This window comes from Carcharodon carcharias, chromosome 13, assembly GCF_017639515.1.
Source record: "Carcharodon carcharias isolate sCarCar2 chromosome 13, sCarCar2.pri, whole genome shotgun sequence".
NCBI lineage: Eukaryota > Metazoa > Chordata > Chondrichthyes > Lamniformes > Lamnidae > Carcharodon > Carcharodon carcharias.
The window spans coordinates 34,297,918-34,315,669 of NC_054479.1; the positions used below are offsets into that span (position 1 = coordinate 34,297,918).

General features: G+C 38.0%; 2 protein-coding genes across 2 annotated transcripts in view; one reads left to right on the forward strand and one right to left on the reverse strand.

Annotated features, from left to right (window-relative positions):
• The window catches only part of zcchc8 (zinc finger, CCHC domain containing 8), a 34,778-nt gene extending 27,043 nt beyond the window's left edge, over positions 1-7,735 (reverse strand). Inside the window, exons 1-6 of the mRNA XM_041202404.1 lie at positions 7,487-7,735; positions 5,516-5,558; positions 5,011-5,085; positions 4,798-4,903; positions 4,637-4,714; positions 974-1,077 (exon numbers count right to left, since the gene is read on the reverse strand). Of these exons, the coding sequence (XP_041058338.1) occupies positions 974-1,077; positions 4,637-4,714; positions 4,798-4,903; positions 5,011-5,085; positions 5,516-5,558; positions 7,487-7,661 (581 nt within the window). The 5' untranslated portion in view covers positions 7,662-7,735. The remainder of the gene's footprint in view (positions 1-973; positions 1,078-4,636; positions 4,715-4,797; positions 4,904-5,010; positions 5,086-5,515; positions 5,559-7,486) is intronic.
• Positions 7,708-13,649, forward strand: si:ch211-110p13.9 (uncharacterized protein LOC562347 homolog). The gene is made up of 4 exons (XM_041202405.1): positions 7,708-8,272; positions 9,508-9,637; positions 11,990-12,123; positions 12,600-13,649. The coding sequence occupies exons 1-4, from the start codon at positions 8,150-8,152 to the stop codon at positions 13,491-13,493; spliced, it is 1,281 nt and encodes a 426-aa protein (XP_041058339.1). The 5' UTR covers positions 7,708-8,149; the 3' UTR covers positions 13,494-13,649.
• Positions 13,650-17,752: the final 4,103 nt, after the last annotated feature.

Below are 17,752 nucleotides of genomic sequence, written 5' to 3' on the forward strand. Positions count from 1 at the left end.
ACAGATTGGAAAACATCTGCTAAAATTTATAAACATCTGGAAGTCCAGAAATGAAAGTTAATGCATTAAATTGTCTGTATTTGAAATTAATATCTGAATGCGAGAAATATTTTACTCCTAAACTCCCAATACAGGATGATAACATTTCACTGACATCTCCATAGTAAATATCCAGATTGTTTTCTATTCTGCTCAGAATCACTTCCGAAACTATGGCTAGAATTTTATTGGGCCTTTGGCAATGGGTTGGGAGGTGGGAAAGTTTGCAAAATGGTGCCGGAAGGTGTCAGGGGGCATGCCTGCCATCTTCCCTCTGCCAAGCCATTTTGCCAGCAGCAGGAATATTGGCAGACGTGTTGTCCACCCGAAGACCAACAGAGCCACTTCTGTAGCTAATTAGAGGCCACTTCCCTCCTCCCTGTGGGGAGACCGCCAAGTAACACCTGGTGGACTTTCAGTGGATTCTGGTTTAGAGGCGGGCGGGTGGGGGCGGACCCCTGCTTTTGGAAACTCCATGGTTCACAGAGGGGCCCTGGGGCAGTAATGGTTGTCCTACAGCAACAGCACAGCCTGTGCCTAACAACCACCAGCTGTCCTTTGATTGCTGGGGCCTACCTGCCTGTCTGGCTCTGGCACCCACAAACCCCAGTTACCCCTCTGAGGGTGCCCAGCAATTTGAGGTACCCTCTCCTTGGAGCTGCAGCCTTGTCACTGGCCACCACGAGGAATTATACTGAACTGTTGGCGAGCCTTCATACTTAATTGGGATGGCAGGCTCCCAGTTGATTGTTGCTGGGAATATGCCTCCCTGGGCCCTGTTGCCAGCCGAAGAGGGGTTGCTTCCCAATTTCGGCTCCGGCCGTGGGACTTCAGCTTTTCTAGGAGAATTCTGGCCTATAATGTTGTAATATGTTGTAATAGACAATAAACAAGTCAACTGAAGTAGAAACTTTCCATTCAGTGTGCAGGATACTTGGGTATTTCCCATCCATCTGTCAGCTGTGGATTTTCATTTAGCAATGGCTGTCCGAGTTTGTCAAGGCAAAAGTTGGTGAAGTACTGAACGTTTCCCACAACCTGCATGAAAAAAAAGTTACAAAAAACTTTCCTAATATGTACTAATTGGCAAAAGACTAATGATCGCTTGTTTTGCTACTGAAATAATTGTCACATTAAAGTTTAAAGAATTTACTGTACATTGACACTTTTTATATACACACTATACATACACATACGTGCACAGTGTAGTAATCAAAAGGGACCTGTTCAAATCATTGGAAAAAAGCAAGTAATCTAACGATCACCGTTAAACAACTATTCTAAAGTAGCATACAGGAAATGTTCTGTGGCAGATACCAAATCTGATTATTTAAAATCTGGTGTACAAATTTGCTATCCTTTTATGATTGCGATATTTAAAAACTTAATTACCCTATTATGGAGGGCAAAAAATAATGAAAGTGCAAATAGAGACACCAGATTTTACCGTAATGTTTAATGAACATAGAAAATTTGATTTGTTTTGGACTATGAAAAATTGTGGATTGCACTAAAACTAGTGAAATATTATTATAAATTCTCTGGCTCAATTTCAGACAATTTCTACATTGTAGGAATTACACTGTACAGATTACACAACAATTAATACCAATATCAAAGTATAAAGGAAATTAATACTTATGGAATTAATTTTCTTGTCAATATGGATGCAATTAAGAAAGAAGGTTGGAAACAGCATACTGAATAAAATAATCTCAGTGAAGTTTAATACAGTGCACCCAAGAATTAATGTGCTAGTAAAAGAAGGTGGCTCAGTATGCAATACCATACTGTACTACCTGCAAAAATTTGTTTGCTGGAGGACTATTAAGATAAACATGGATTGGCTAACTTTATGATCAAAATTGGAAACCAATCTAAAAGAAACTGAGGCAGATGCAACACAATCATTTATTTCATTAAATACAAGTGCTGAAGAAGATCCAGAGTATAGCGCATTGACGTACCAATGCAGAAAGTCATGGGATAGGAGGGTATAAACTTCCCCCATCTACGATCCCATCCAGACCATGTATAGAAAAATAGTGGCACAGCAAAGACTGGGTGTTTTCCCCATAGAGGTAGCAGAAATCATCCGAGGGGGATCATCTCAGAGCAATATTAACAGAAACTGGGAGCAGATGAGCTGTGGTCCCATCAACTGTTAGGTAGTGCACACTGCACAGAAAAATAGTTTAAAACATTGACATTGGGAATGTCACTGTAATTATATCATATTGTAATGGGAGTAAAATATTTCTCAAATTTCGATGTCAGTTTCCCAATGCAAATAGTTCAATGTATTACATAACTTCGTTCGTGGATTTCCAAATGTTTATAAATTTTAACAGATGTTTTCCAATCTGTTTGAAATCTATTTCACCACTTTATCAAAACTGTTCAAAACAATTGCATTAAATTTAGCAACTCACATAAACTAACTTTACATAGGTACGGGGATTAAGATCAGTTAAAACTGCAAACATATGTATTTTGGATGACCTACCAATACAAAAATGAAAAGATACAATAAAATAATTAATGGTAAAGTTTCTTAATTGTGCAAATGTCAGTTTTCAATAATTAAAATGAATTCAGAAGAGATGAGAGCAATAGAATGTTGGATTATATAGACTGGAACCCAAATAAATATTTTGGCTGTACATGCACTGCAGTATGTGTGTGATAAAAGACCAGGTAAATCATTCAATGATTAAGCATGGTAGAAATGTTGAAGGTGGTGTTGGGAAATGGTCGGTATGTTGAATTCTTTATATCATGCTTCACAAATGAAGACTAAAACTTCTTTGATATTGAAACTATCTTAGTTTAGATTCCAAGAGACTGGCATCCATGATCCACCTACTGGCATTTAAACTACTAAGTATTCTTCCCTTATTCTGGTAGCTGACAAACAGGCCCAGTCTGTCACGAGGATAAAGAAGCCAGACTTAACCATGTAAATGCAGACAACCAACTCAAACTTGGTCTTCCAAAATAAAAAAATGTTACCAAAATAAGCTTATGTGCAATTTTGGATCTAGCCACCAGTTCAGAAATCCATAATACAAGTAGAAATCAGTGACTTTTATAGCAAAAAGAAACTCAAGAAATTAACTTTTAATGGTATTTTAACCAGATGGGACAGACCCTAGACTTCTCAAAGAAACAAGAGGGATTAGGTATGGTTGTGATCAACTTTTTTTTTAAAAAGGAGTTCCACAAATATGAGACCTGCATGCAAGGATTGGAGGACATAATTTTATTCCAATATTGAAAAATAGTATGAAATACAAGCCAGTAAATTATGGATCAAGATAGCCTGGTTCTAGTAATGAGGAAAACAGTAACAGGATGCTGTCAATGTTTCTTTCAATACAGCAGCCTTGGTAATAGAAAACAGGTGTCAACAAATGAAAATTAATGAAGATTGAAATTCTTCAGGTATTAATTCTGGTTTCCCTACTATTAACCCTATGCAAATAACAAGGTAGAGATTAACGCTTGAGAGAAAATGAAATATGTAAACATGAAGAGGCTCTGTTTTGAAATGGACAATAAAGGTATAAATTAAAAAATATTAGTGACCATGCATTAAAAGAATACGATCAATTTGGGGCCCTCAACAAAGCTAAGCAAATATCAAGATACATTTCAAAGGTATCTGATTATGTATCAAGACAAATTACTTTAAACTTGTACAGATGACTAGTGATGCTGCCTCATGCAAAGTTCTGGCCACACTACCTTCAAAAATAAATAGATATGTTACTAAGGGTTCAGAGAAATGCAAGTGATATTTCTGCAACTTAATTAAAAGGAGAAGATTGAATAGATTGGTAGGGAACAGGATCCAGGTATTTAATGCTGAGAGAGAATTCAGATGCAAGACTGGGCACAGAGTTAAGCACCATAAGAAAGTTACAAGCTTCAACAACAATAGACAAAAAAATTCCCCCTCCGTCCCATAAGCAAAAGATTCCTGACATAGCAGTTAGTATTGTGTTGCTTAACTCCTTAATTTAAAAAAAACTGGCTCGCACCCAATTAGCAACAATACTGAAAGTTTTAATTGAAGACTCAGGTGAGCAAATAAGGAAAGTAATAATTTCTAAATTTTGAGGACCATGGAGATAACAATGGCTGACCAATGTAGATGGACCTTTAGATACTCGAGTTTGGTTCAACTACCTTTGCTGTTCAGAGAAATGCTGTTGAACTTCCCCTCAGAAGATTAAATAATTTGAAGATAATTCATGACCCATCTGATGCCTTGTCCAAGAGACCATTATTCAAATGAGTCATGAAAATGATTAACACACATTGTACAAAGTTCGGTCCCATCCTCATCTGGTATTCATATGCATTTACAACAGTTTACTGGACAGCAAGTAGGGACAGAAATCTAGGTCGATTTGTCCTTAGCTAGCCCAACTGCCAACTGCATGGCCCCTGCAACCGCCCAAGCTGAGATCAGCTGACTTGGCTTGAGAACACGGGTTGAACCTCAGTCTGCGTGGTTCAGAGATTTTGACTTCAGTTCTGTCCTAGTTTTTAATAATTCAAATAAATATTGATAGTTGGACTTCCCACTTACATGAAATGCTTCTTTTATTTTCTTTACTGTACTTGAAGTTTTCACTTTCAGGTGCTCTTCTAGCAGCACACTTGATGGCTGAAAAGAAATGTATATACTTTTATTTACAGATTTGAATAACAATTCTCTGAAAAAAGCTATATTTTCTCATTTTTATTCACCTGAGGTTTCACGTTAAATGATGTTTTTTCAGGGTCACTTTGCATTTCTTTTTCATATCTTTCAACTAAACCAGTGATGAAATCTTCAATTTCTTGATGAAACTGTCTGAAATTAAATTGGTGCACAAATCAGAATGGCTGGTGTCAAACTGGAAAAACCGCAAAGGAAGAAGCAAAACTTAAAAAAAAAAGATGCTTAAAACTGAAACTTACTTTGAAATACTGTTGTTCATAAACAAGATCTGAACCATTGGACCATCTGTTTTGGAGTCACTCACAACTATTTTACTGGCACAAATAAAGGTTAGAAGTTTAATGTAAACTTTCAAAACTTGAAGGATATGGAATCCAATCCAAATTTACATTTATGTTGAAAGTCAAACACAAACCACAAAACTAATTACTTTTTGCCCATGTAATCTTATTACATTGCACAAACATGTCAAGCAATTGGTTCAAGTTCTATAAGCTAAGATTTATTAACAGATTTTAGGTAATAGTGGTATTTAAAGCCAAGAAAAATTTAGAATATGCAACTGGCCAAATATTGCCACACAATCCATTTACACGTATGGAGATAACATTGTGTATATTAGAAAATATGACATGATCCTTTTGACTAAATGCAACTGTTATTTTCTACATAATTACAGAAAACATTATGCAGGTATAATCTAGAGGTTTGTGTGAAATGTTAGGCTCTCAATATTCATGTTACCTTGGCTGGGTCAACAAGTTCAACTTCCTCTTCAGTTCTTGATGTTAACTGATGGTTAAGGGAAAGACCCTTATAATACTGACATGAAGCATTCAAGATCAAACTCTTAAGAACTTTTTTCAAGAGTTCTGTGGGCAGAACTAACGCATTAAAATACACAGCTATTTCTGCACTACTCAACCCATCTAATAATATTCTATTTACTAAATAATGACCAGAAAGCTATACTTAGTTGGTTTTTCTTCTCTAAATTTCAAATTTGAATAACCAAAGATCACACTGACACCTCACAGATTAAATTAATAAAATGTTAGCCAACATCATACACATCATATAAAAACAAAGTTTGTACCTTATCACCATGCATTTATAATAGTCTTTGAAATGGACAGAGATCCACATGATATTGCGGCATTAAAATAAAACAAAATACTAGATTTATTTTTCCTAGATATTACACCTCTTCAGTTTTGGCTTTACACCAAAGCAAAATATACAATACAACTGCATGTGCTGATAATATTTCCCAATTTATTAAGTGGTGGGAGACTAGCTCAAGAACGTGGTCTCTCACATGCCTTCAGTTTGGCATACCGCATACGTCGAGTGGAAAGCAAAAAGACTGGCTTACAACTTGAACTTAATTTCTAATCATCTTAAAATGTCAGCGGAACAATCTGCTAAATATTAGAATTTAACAACTAGTTGGTATGATTATGTTGCGTCCAACTGTTTTTCCTGACTAGAGAACTTTGTGGAGCTTATAGTATATAACTCAAGTCCATAAACAAGGCAGATTGCGTTTCAAATCAAGACATAAAGCGCATTAACACTATAATTACAGCACCAATATGAAGCGGTTTTGATTTGCACTTAAGTTACAATCATTGTGTAAATGCACATTGAACCCGAATTACGATCTGGACCAGTTTTACTCCGTCTGGTTGGTTCGGGTCTTCACATTCAATTTACGCCCCATTAATCAATCCTGTACACTGACACTAACATTGCAATGTGAATACACCATTACTTAATCCTTACTGCAATATTCATCAAAGTCTTGCAGTAATGCTAGACATTTAAGATTTTGCAACATTCAAATAATTTATATTATTCATGGATTGACTTTAGCGGGGAGGCGCTAGCACTGGACTAGTAATCCAGACGCAGGGCAATGCAGATGGTGGAATTTGAATTCAATAAAAAAAATCTGGAATTAAAAGTCTAATGATGACCATGAAACCATTGCTGATTGTTGTAAAATTTAGGGAAGGAAATCTGCCGTCCTTACTTGGTCTGGCGTACATGTGACTCCAAACCCACAGCAATGTAGTTGACTCTTAAATGCCCTCAGAACAAGGGCAATTAGGGATGGGCAATAAGTGCTGGCCTAGCCAGCTACGTCTCGTAATAAAAAAACGGATAAATCAAAGGTAAAATGAATAAACTGTACAAAGACTGAAAAAGAAGTTGCAAGTTTCAAAGAACCGGAATTTACAGCCAGTTCTGCATGAACACATCCAGTGTCACAAATGTACTTCCGCCAAAATTTGTTCCAAACTTTAAACCTTTAAAAAGTAGCTTTAACCACACAGCCACTCCTCCGAAAGGGGTAAAATGAATCCCCACCCCACCCCCATTTTTTTCCAGGCCAGGAGGTTGCAGTGGTCGAGTTCCTGAGGAAACTGACCTGAAACTACAATGAGATGACTCGCAGGCCTGTGTTCCCGGCCTATCCAGTGAAACCAAACCAAGAAGCGAAACCAAAAACAAAAAAATCCATATTCTTAAAAAAAACTAGGTAACCGCGACCTGACAGAACCAGAGTGAACGCTTGCTGGCAGCGAGCGAACGCCGTTAAACTGCCGTTCTGCCCCATCTCCTTTACGCGGTTTCTCCGACACGAGCCAATCGCTCCCGAGGCGCCCCGTTTGATTTTGCGAGGCTCATTTCCTATAAGCGGAAGGATATTCTCCACCTTCAAGTAACCTACTCTCTCCTCGCACTCCAGCAGCTTCTTCCTCATAGTCTCCACCTCGCCCACATCATCCGAGTCGTTAAAGCGAAGGTGAGAAGGTTTTGAATCTTCAAACTCCTCGAACAATTCGCGATCCCCGAAATCTAAATCCACCCTCTCGGCGGCCATCTTGTCACTAAGCGCTGAGTGACGTCGGCCGGGTTAAAGGGTGGAGTTCAGAGTGCGAGAGATTGTGACCCGACCTGCTTCAATGGCGATAGAGGAAGCTGTTTGGCCTGAATCAATCAGCTCGAATTATTAACGACTGATTATTATTGCTGATAATATTAATGTAGCACTGGAGTCTCAATAAGTCGGAGAGCCGTGTTCATGAAGTTCCTGTGGACATGAAGACCAACTGTTTTGTGTAGCTGTCAACATGAAGAAAACGCTCGGAGGAAATTACTTGAAACATCCGTTAAATTTTCAGGCAAAGCTGAGTGAGACCTAGGCCACCTTGCTGATGAAGAGCCACGATATCGGAGACACTCAACAGGTTGCGCATTTGAAGACTTGCCTCTTTTTTTTATTTTGGAGTTTCTTTCTGAATAGGAACTGGCTTCATTGTGAGATCTGAGTAATTCTGTTCCTCCAGAGGAAGTGGCAAACAGTGAACCATGACATATTTTGAACGTTTTCCCGTGCGTTTACCAGAATGGAGTGTAGGTCTCAGGAAAATCAGATTTGTATTCTTGAGTCCTCCCAATTCAATTAAGGTGTGTCAAGATTTTCAGGTGGAGGTTAGTATTATTTAAAATAGTAAATTAGAGTTTTCATTATATAAAGTTCCAAAGTCTTACTGTTTTGGATGATAAAATGTAATTTCCTAATTCTTAAATACCATTTACGTTATAAACAGAGGGTATGATGACAGCTATAATTTAATGCATGTAATTACTATTAATTAATTTATTTGAATACATTAAAAACCAAAGTTTAAACTTTAGTGCATAGCGAACAGCTTTATCATTAGGCTCAGCGTCCCTTTAGCTTATCAGTTACAACTGAATGCATGATAGCTATGCAGATATGAATCGTTGCTTGCTTGCTTTGTTTAATTGAAATGTGAATCTAGTCATAAATACTCTAGTCAATGTTCATTTCTTTATTTTCTTTTGTGTTATATAGGGACATGAGAAAAAGTCAATCTTATTTGGCAACAGACTTAATATCCAGGCTAAACAAAATTGTTTAAAAACTGCACATAACTACTGGTCAAAACAAAATTAAGAGTTCAAAGGGAAAAAGGAAGTCTTGCATTTATATAACACCTTTCACAATTCAGTGCTTTACAGCTAATGAAGTACCTTTTATTAAAGTGCCATCACTATTGTAACATAGCAAACACAGAAGCCAATTTACGCACAGCAAACTCCCTCAAAATGCAATGTGATAATAATCATATGACCTGTAGTTGAAAGATAAACATTGGCCAGTGGACCAGGGAGGACTTCCCTGCTCTTAGTATATTGTATGCCTACATGAGAGGACAGACAGGGCCTTGGTTTAATGTCTCTTCCAAAATATGACATCTCAGACAGTATACTTGGAGTATCAACCTAGATCTGTGATTCTCAAAACTTTTTTAGTCCTTGAATAGATTAGCAATCACGGCTCCAGCATCTAAATGATAATACTCATGATAACCTGTTTGCAGCCTTTAACACGGTTGACCACACCATCCTCCTACAATGCCTCTACACTGTTGTCCAACTGGGTGTGATTGCAGTCACCTGGTTCCATTCTTTCTTAATTGTAGACACAGTATTACTTGCAATGACGCATATTGGCTGATAATCAGAAAGCTACAAACTTACCTTGCTCGATTATTAAGTCTCATTGAGAACTATTTCAGTAAGAATGAGATATGGTGCATGGAAAACTAACAAAAGAAAACAAAACAAGAAAGTCAATGTATTTTATGTCTAGTAATATATCTCGCATATTTTTAATTCCTCCATTCCTTCACTTTTAGGAAAACCTGACCCCTCTTTTCCTTGGTGCTGATGTTGTTGCAAAAACTGGCATCCGCAGTGAAAATCATCCAAGAATTCATGCAAAATTTGCAAAGAAAGGATTGGCAACTAAGCTCAGCTTTAGTTCAGGTACTATATTAATTCTCATTTGAATCTAGTAGAATCAATAGGGCTATTTGAAAGAGGTTGCAGATCTGTAGAAGGAAAACAAGTATGACAACTCACTTTAGCTGTGTCTTCTATATACACAAGATAATTAAGTTTGATGAAGACCATTTAGCGCATCTTAGTTCATCAGTCCTGGTTTGTTCTTGCAGAATGACCCTAAAGGCCTCCCATTGCATCTTATCCATTTGCTTCTTAAATAAGTCCATGGTATTCAATTCCACTTTTTTGTTTGGAAGACCAATGCGTATAGTGATCATTCTTTGCAGGATGAAAAAACCTTGCTGATATCAAGTAATATCTGCTTTAACAAGTTTGAAATGATGTCTCTTTTGTCACAGAATCTTAACGGCACAGAAGGAGGCCGTTCGGCCCATCATGTTTGCACTGGCTCTCCAAAAGAGCATTAGGACCTAGTGCCATTGCCCTGCCTTTCCCCTGTATCCTTGCATTGTTTCTATTCAAGTAATCATCTAATGTCCTCTTGAATGCCTCGATTGAGCCTGCGCCCACTTCACTTCCAGGTAGTACATTCCAGACCCGAACCACTCGTTTGAAAAAGTTTTTTCTTAAGTCACACTTGCTTCTTTTGCAAATCACTTTAAATCTGTGCCCTGTCATTCTTAATCCTTTTACGAGTGGGAACAGCCTCTCCCTATCTACTCTGTCTAGCCCCCTCATGATTTTGAACATCTCAATAAAATCTCCTCTCAGCCTTCTTCTCTCTAAGGAGAACAGTCCCAACTTTTCCAATCTATCCTCATAGCAGAAGCTTCTTATCCCTGGAACCATTCTTGTAAACCTCTTCTGCATTCTCCAACGTGTTCACATTCTTCCTATAATATGGTGCCCAGAACTGTACAGAATATTCCAGCTGAGGTCTAACTAGTGTCTTATATAAATTCAGCATAACCTCCTTGCTCTTGTATTTTATGCCCCTATTAATAAAGTCCAGGATGCTATATGCTTTATTAACTGCTCTCTTCACCTGTCCTGCCACCTTCAATGAGCTATGCACATACATCTAAACCTTCCTGCTCCTGCATCCCCTTCAAATTTCACCCCTTATTTTACATTGTCTGTCCACGTTCTTCCTACCAAAATGCATCACCTCACACTTCTCCCCATTAAATTTCATCTGCCACCTATCTGCCCACCCCACCTTGTGTATGTCCTCTTGAAGCTCCACACCATCCTCCTCACAGTTCACAACATTCCCAGGCTTTGTATCATTCCCAAACCTTGAAATTGTCCCCTGCACACTAAGATCTAGATCATTAATATATATCAGGAACAGCAAGGGTCCCAATACCGACCCTGGGAAACTCCACTACAAACTTTCCTTCAGCCCAAAAAATATCCATGACTATTACCCTCTGCTTCCTATTGTTCAGCCAATTTTGTATCCATGTTGCTACTGTTCCTTTTATTCCATGAGCAATAACTTTTCTCATATTGGTTGTGTGGTACTGTGTCAAAGCCTTTTCAAAGTCTATGTACATCACATCAACAGCATTACCCTCATCGACCTTTTCTGTTACTTCTTCAAAAAACTCCAACAAGTTAGATAAATGCGATTTCCCCTTTAGAAATCAATGCTGGCTCTTCCTTATCACCCCTTTTTTTCATGTGACTACCAATTCTATCCTGAATAATTGTTTCTAGAATCTTGCCCACCACTGAATTTGAATTGATCGGTCTACAATTGCTGGGCTTATCCTTACAACCTTTTTTGAACAAGGACATAATGTTTGCAATTCTCCAGTCCTCTGGCAACACTTCTGAGTCTAGGGAAGACTGAAAGATGATGTCCTCCTCACACACCTTTTATTTAAAATAATTTTTTAGATTTATCTTGCATACTTCAATAAGATGCCTCTTTTCTAGTTTGAAACATCGAAGTTTCTCCAGTCTCTTTTTGTAATTCAGACCCCGGATAGTAGGGATCAGCTACATGGCTCTTCTCTGCCCTATTTCCAGGGCTTAAATTCCTCTCTTTGTTTTGATGACCAGAACCAGACACAGTACTCAAGTTGTGATTTAACCAGAGTGCTATACAGTTTTCTCATGACTTCCTTTGACTTGCAATCAACTATTCCATGACTAATTTTACCTCTTTTATACATATCATTTCCCCTGCTGGCTTTAGCTTTTTCTGTGACTTCCCCACTTCTGATGATGGCCTCTGCTGCAACCTCCTTTGCTGTCCTTGACATCTGCAGATTGTCAACGAAGTTGATTGCAGCCTCCCTCCCAGATTAGCTCTTCATTTCTCTTTCTCTCATATTTATGACTTCTGAAAATATTTTTTTGCAGAATTTCGATTTGAAGGACTGAAGATACCAACTGTTGTGAACAATTTGTGGTTTTATAGCATTCAGGGACTGTTTCGAGTTGCTTTCGAGATGTACACTAAAGAGCAACAGTTAGAAGTCCTTGTTGTACTTCAGGTACCATTAACATTTGAAATAAATGTCAATTTAAAATATTTTTCAGCTATTGTTTAGATCACAGCTATAAAGCATTATTTGGCATTATTGTAGTTCTTCATGTAACGTAACTTTAAAAATTGTAAAGTGCTATAGCTTTGTATTACAACATACACATTAATAAAGCAAATAATGAAGTAATTATCATTTTAAGTTGCATTACTCAAAATTTTGAGATCTATTAATTAAAATGTCAGTTACAAATGTGTTTAGTTGCAGCGAGAGACTACAATGAGGACCAGACTGGAGGATTGTTAGTAATTTAGACCAATGAATGATATATGCATTGACACACTGCTGAATTTCTTACTGCAACTGTATTAATGATGGAAGTGTTAAGTCATGTTTTGCAAAAAAGTAATGCAATTCTGTTTTCAATCAAACTATGTGGCTGTCTGATACTTTGGGCTACCATAACTTTCTTTTTCTTGTGATAGGATTTGTGGAAAGCAAGAATAAATGACCCCATTCTGAATGAAAAATATGATGTTAAGATTCTGCAAAACTTCCCTAAAGAAGAACTGCTTGAAAATTGCATTTCTGAAATGAAGAACCACAAAAGTTTCAATGTATTACATTCAAGCATTCAAGGTGCTAATTTGGTACCTGATATTAATGTATATCAGGAAGCTGCTTCACCCTTCGATCCTACTTGCAACAGTATTTTTAATCAGGATGACCATAACTATTGTGTACAAGAGGAAAGAATTTTACAACAAACTGAAGAACTTTGTGCAGATAACTCATCATATGTGGAAGTTTTGGGTTATGATTCTTTATCTATCAAGTTTAGGTCAGTTTATCAGGCTTTTAAAATGTTACCATTGCAAATACAAAAGGAACACAAGAAAGCAATTACACTGTTACTTGATTTTGTAGAACTCCTAATAAGTGAAAACATATCTGCACAGAAGTTGGCTGATATGATGCTGCAACTTCTGACTCATCTTCAAGATTTCATTATCAAAACAGAAACCACTGAAACAGGGGTTAATTCTATTTATTGTAGTCACATGCTTTATACTGTAAGTAATTGGTTGGGTCATCAGTTTTATTCTGCGAATGCCTCTATCAGCAGACAAGTAGAAGAGTTTAAAACAACTCACATCGACAGAATCACAGACTTACCACCTGCTGAGGAATTGGTAGACAAACTATTTCCTGAAGCAATGAAGGTTTTGCTATTAAGCTGGATGGGGCTTGATGATAATTCTGCCTTGTGGAAACGTCAAAGTGAATATCCTATAGTGCTGCTTATATTAGAGTTTGCCAATCATAATCTAATCACTGGTGTAGCTCATGTTTTGTATTCTAGTTTGATATGTAAATAAGTTTTTAGGTCGGTGTTTGGATTGTATTTAAACTAGATGTCACTGCTTCAATTTAGGTATCTTTTGAAGAAGTTGAATAATCTTGAACAGTAAAAAGTCATTTTAGAAGTTTACACAGACATTTGGAGATGTTATTTCATTAAAATTTAATTACCATATCCTTGGTTTGTTGTGAGGAATGGTTTGGGGTGGGGGCAACTTGAACAATAGACTAAGAATGAGAAACACAAAATACTGTAGATGCTGGATGTTTGAAACAAAGACAAATGTTGCAAACACACGGCAAGTCCGCATCAGTGGAGGGAAGACAAGTTTATATTTTGGATCTGGACCTTGTTTATGTTTTGGACTGTTAAGAATGATTTGGATTCTAAACTGTGGATGCATTAAACTACTAGTATTGTCTGAAAAGAGACACGTATCCATGAATTGCATCTTAAATTGTCATCTTACATTTACATATTATTTCTCTTTTCACACTAATATTAAAAAAGTACAATAATAGTATGTACCCCTCTTGATCATCAGCCATCTCAATTTCTCTGCTCCTCTCACTCACTCTAACCTGCCTCCCTCCAAACTTGCTGCACTCTTGTTCTCCATTCCTAACATTTTAATCAAATCTGTTGTCTGGCAAACCAATCTCTACCTTGTTGAGCCAAACACCAACACTTTCTCTTAGTTCCCCAGATATTGCCCCACTACGGAATAGCAAGACATCGCACCAGGGCTTCCAACTAGATAATTCTCCAGACCCAAAAAGGCTGTTTCAATCTCCTTCCCAAAATCCACAAACAGAACTGCTGTGGTAGACCTATCATTTTAGCCTGTTCCTACCCCGCTGTACTGACTTCTTTCTAGTCTCTTATTAAGTCTGCTGCCTTGACTACACTTTCTCACACCTTGCTTCCATTCCATTTCCCTTGTTTCTACATTTCATCTCTGCTGATGATGTAACCTTCCATACCAGCACTTCTGTTGTCTTCCTTTTTCAACTAAGGATTCCCCAGTTGTTGATATGGCCCTTGAACATGTCTGTCCCATTTCCCACTTTTCTGCTTTCACTCTTTCCCCTCCCTCCAGACCCATGATAGGATTATGCTTGTCCTCACCTTCCACCCATCACCTGCTGTCATTTCTGCCATCTCCAGCAACACCAAACAGCACTTCCCCTCTCCTATCAGCATTCCAAAGGAAACATTCCCTCTACAACACCTTGATTCACTCTTCAATCATCTTCAACAATCTCTCCCCTTCCCATAGCACCTTTCCATGCAAATGCAGGAGATGCAATACCTGCTCTTTTACCTCCTCTATCAACATCCAAGGCCCTAAACACATCATCCAGGTGAAACAGCGATCTACATGCACCCAATTTAATTTATGGTATTCATGCTCACAATATAGTCTGCTCTTATGTTGGAGAGACCAAATGCAGATTGGGTGACCGCTTTGTGGAACACCTCCATTCAGTCTGCAAGCTTGAGGCTGAGCTGTTGGTCACCTATCATTTTAATTCTCCACTTTGCTTTCTGTCCTTGGCTTCTTGCATTGTTCAGTGAAGATCAACATGAGCTTGGGGGACAGCATTTCATCTGGGCATGTTATAGACTTCTGGACTTGACACTGAGTTCAACAACATCATACCGTAACATCTGCCCCCATTTTATTTCCTTTTTCTTTGCGGGCTTTGGTTTTACAGTCCTGTTTTTTGCCCCTTTCGGGGACAGCTAATCAATTTCTGATATTCACACCTCCTCTGGGCACATCTTGTTTGTCCCATTACCGCTCCATTGGCTTTGTACTGCTAACCCTAGTCATTTAATCTCTCCTGTCTTTCACCTTATCACAGACCTCTTTTACTCTTTTTTAAATCCCTCCCCTGTCATTTGCATAAAACCTCAACCTTAAAACTATTTGTAACATTTCCCAGTTCTGATGAAATGTCACCAACCTGAAATGTTAACCCTGTTTCTCTCTTCACAGATGCCTGACCTGCTGAATACTTCCAACATTTTCTATTTTTATTTGATTTCCAGCATCTGCAGTATTTTGCTCATGTAAGGGTTACACTGGAACGCCCCAAGGTCACCAAAAAAAGAATTATCATAAGTAATGCTTATATAACACCACTAATGTGAGAAACATATGGTTCAAACTAAAAGCCAAAAAAACAAAGTTTGAAACAAAAGCAAAAGGACCCTTCTCAATTAAGCTCTAACACAATTGTCTATGAGAAACTCTATACCTTATGGTGCCCATCAGTATTGAAGGCATCAAGCATACTGGTAGACAAAGTATCAAGCCATTGCACCAGAGCTTCCAACCAAATAATCCTCCAGCCCCCAAAAGGCCACTTTTATCTCAAGATCCACAAACAGGACTGCCCTGGTAGACCTCTCATTTTAGCTTGTTCCTACCCCACTGTACTGACTTTTTTCTATCACGTCTCTTAAGTCTATTGACTCCCACAGCTGCTCTCTCCGGGCTTACCTAGGCACAGAAGAGAGGCAGGCAATTAAGAGTAACTCAATGATCCTGGACCTACAAATTGCTATTTTTGCCAGGCTCAAGAGCGCTCCATCAATTGTAGCACCCATATCACTAATAGCACAAGTCAGTAATCACCCCAGGAATCTTACAGATCTGCATAGTTCAGTTTTACTCAGTCTTTTAACACCTTTGCTGTTAGTGAAGGTCCATGCTGTTTGCTTAATGCTCTTACATTATCTGTAGTTTCTAAATAATGTAAATGTTATATGAACATATGATGAGTAGGTAAGCTAGATAACAGGGAAAAGCAGAGGAATCTCTCAGATGTCTTCAGACACGAAAGATGAGTCTCCTTTTGCTTAATCACACTCATTATTCTCCTGCAACTAACTTTAGTCATTCTGGTTGTTTGTGTACAACCACTTGAAAGAAAAAAACTAGCTATCCTCCTGCCATCTACTATTTTTAGAAACAAAACTACTCAGATGTTCTTGTATAACTTCTTTCTTATAGAGATGTGATATTTTGGTCATTGTTCTCCCTCCCACAAATAATATGTCATGGAAGTATCACTGACTCCTGGAGCAGCTCTTTGGTTTCTTTTGAGAATTAGTGCTTTGAATATTGTGGAGACAATCTGCAGGCATCCAACACTTGTAAGGGGCTACTGGGTGTATCAGTATTTAATTTTCAAAGGACCATTTCAAGAAACAATTCAGTTGGTTTCTTTCCACCACAAATTCAACCCTCCATGCAGGTTATTTTTATGCCATTGATTTTGTGGGCATGTAGTACCATGGATGACAGCAGTCCTGCAATATCTCACCAATCATTGTAAGCCTGGACTTGTATCTTTAACTACTGAATAGCAATAGTGCACTGAATGTGCACCAATAATAGGTAAATAGATGCGCCAGTGTTGGTATAGTCTTTCTCACCATGAATCTTATCCAGTATGTTCATTCTTCCTGCTTTCCCACCCATCAATGATTCCTTAGATCTTATTTTAGAATCACAGATATTGCAAGAATGGTAGACTGCAATAGCTCTCAAGATCGTCATAGCATTGTTAGCCATCATTTGCACTGTCAGTAGTGGCATCTTTCAGATAAGACATTAAACTAAGGCTCTGTCTGTTCTCTCAGCTGGAGATAAAAGATCCCATTCAACTATTCTGAACAGCAAGGGAGCTTTTCCCACTCTCTTGCCTATTCATCCCTCAAATATCACTAAAGGTTATCTGGTCATTATGACGTGGCTCTCTCAAACAGCATATTTTGCAGAAATTGACAGGCCCAATTTCATACAAGGGTGACAAAGCTCCCAAAGTGCTTTGTTGGGTATAACTTGCTTTGGGAAATGCAGAGGTCAGGAAAGGAGCTATACAAATGGAAACTTTTCTTACCATTTTTTCCCTCATTTGCTGAAGGTCTGGCAGGGGGATTGCTGTAAGGATGGAAGCTATAACATTAACTTTCCCAAATATGTTAGCCTAGACTGTGACTTTTGGCAGGCTATTCTATAACTGACATTTATATAACATCCTAAAATGCTTTACAGAAGGCAAAAAAGTGTGAAGAAATAAAGGAAGAAATGCTGAGCGATGGTTCAATTGTTAGGCTTGTCTGAAAGTTTGGTCAAAATGATGAGGCTTAGAAGTGGGTAGGAAAGGATAACCTCTTAACTCGCTTACAACATATCTGTTGGTGATAGAATTCTGGCCATGCTCACAGAGCATTCCCGATCTCATTAAATTGGTGCCTGTA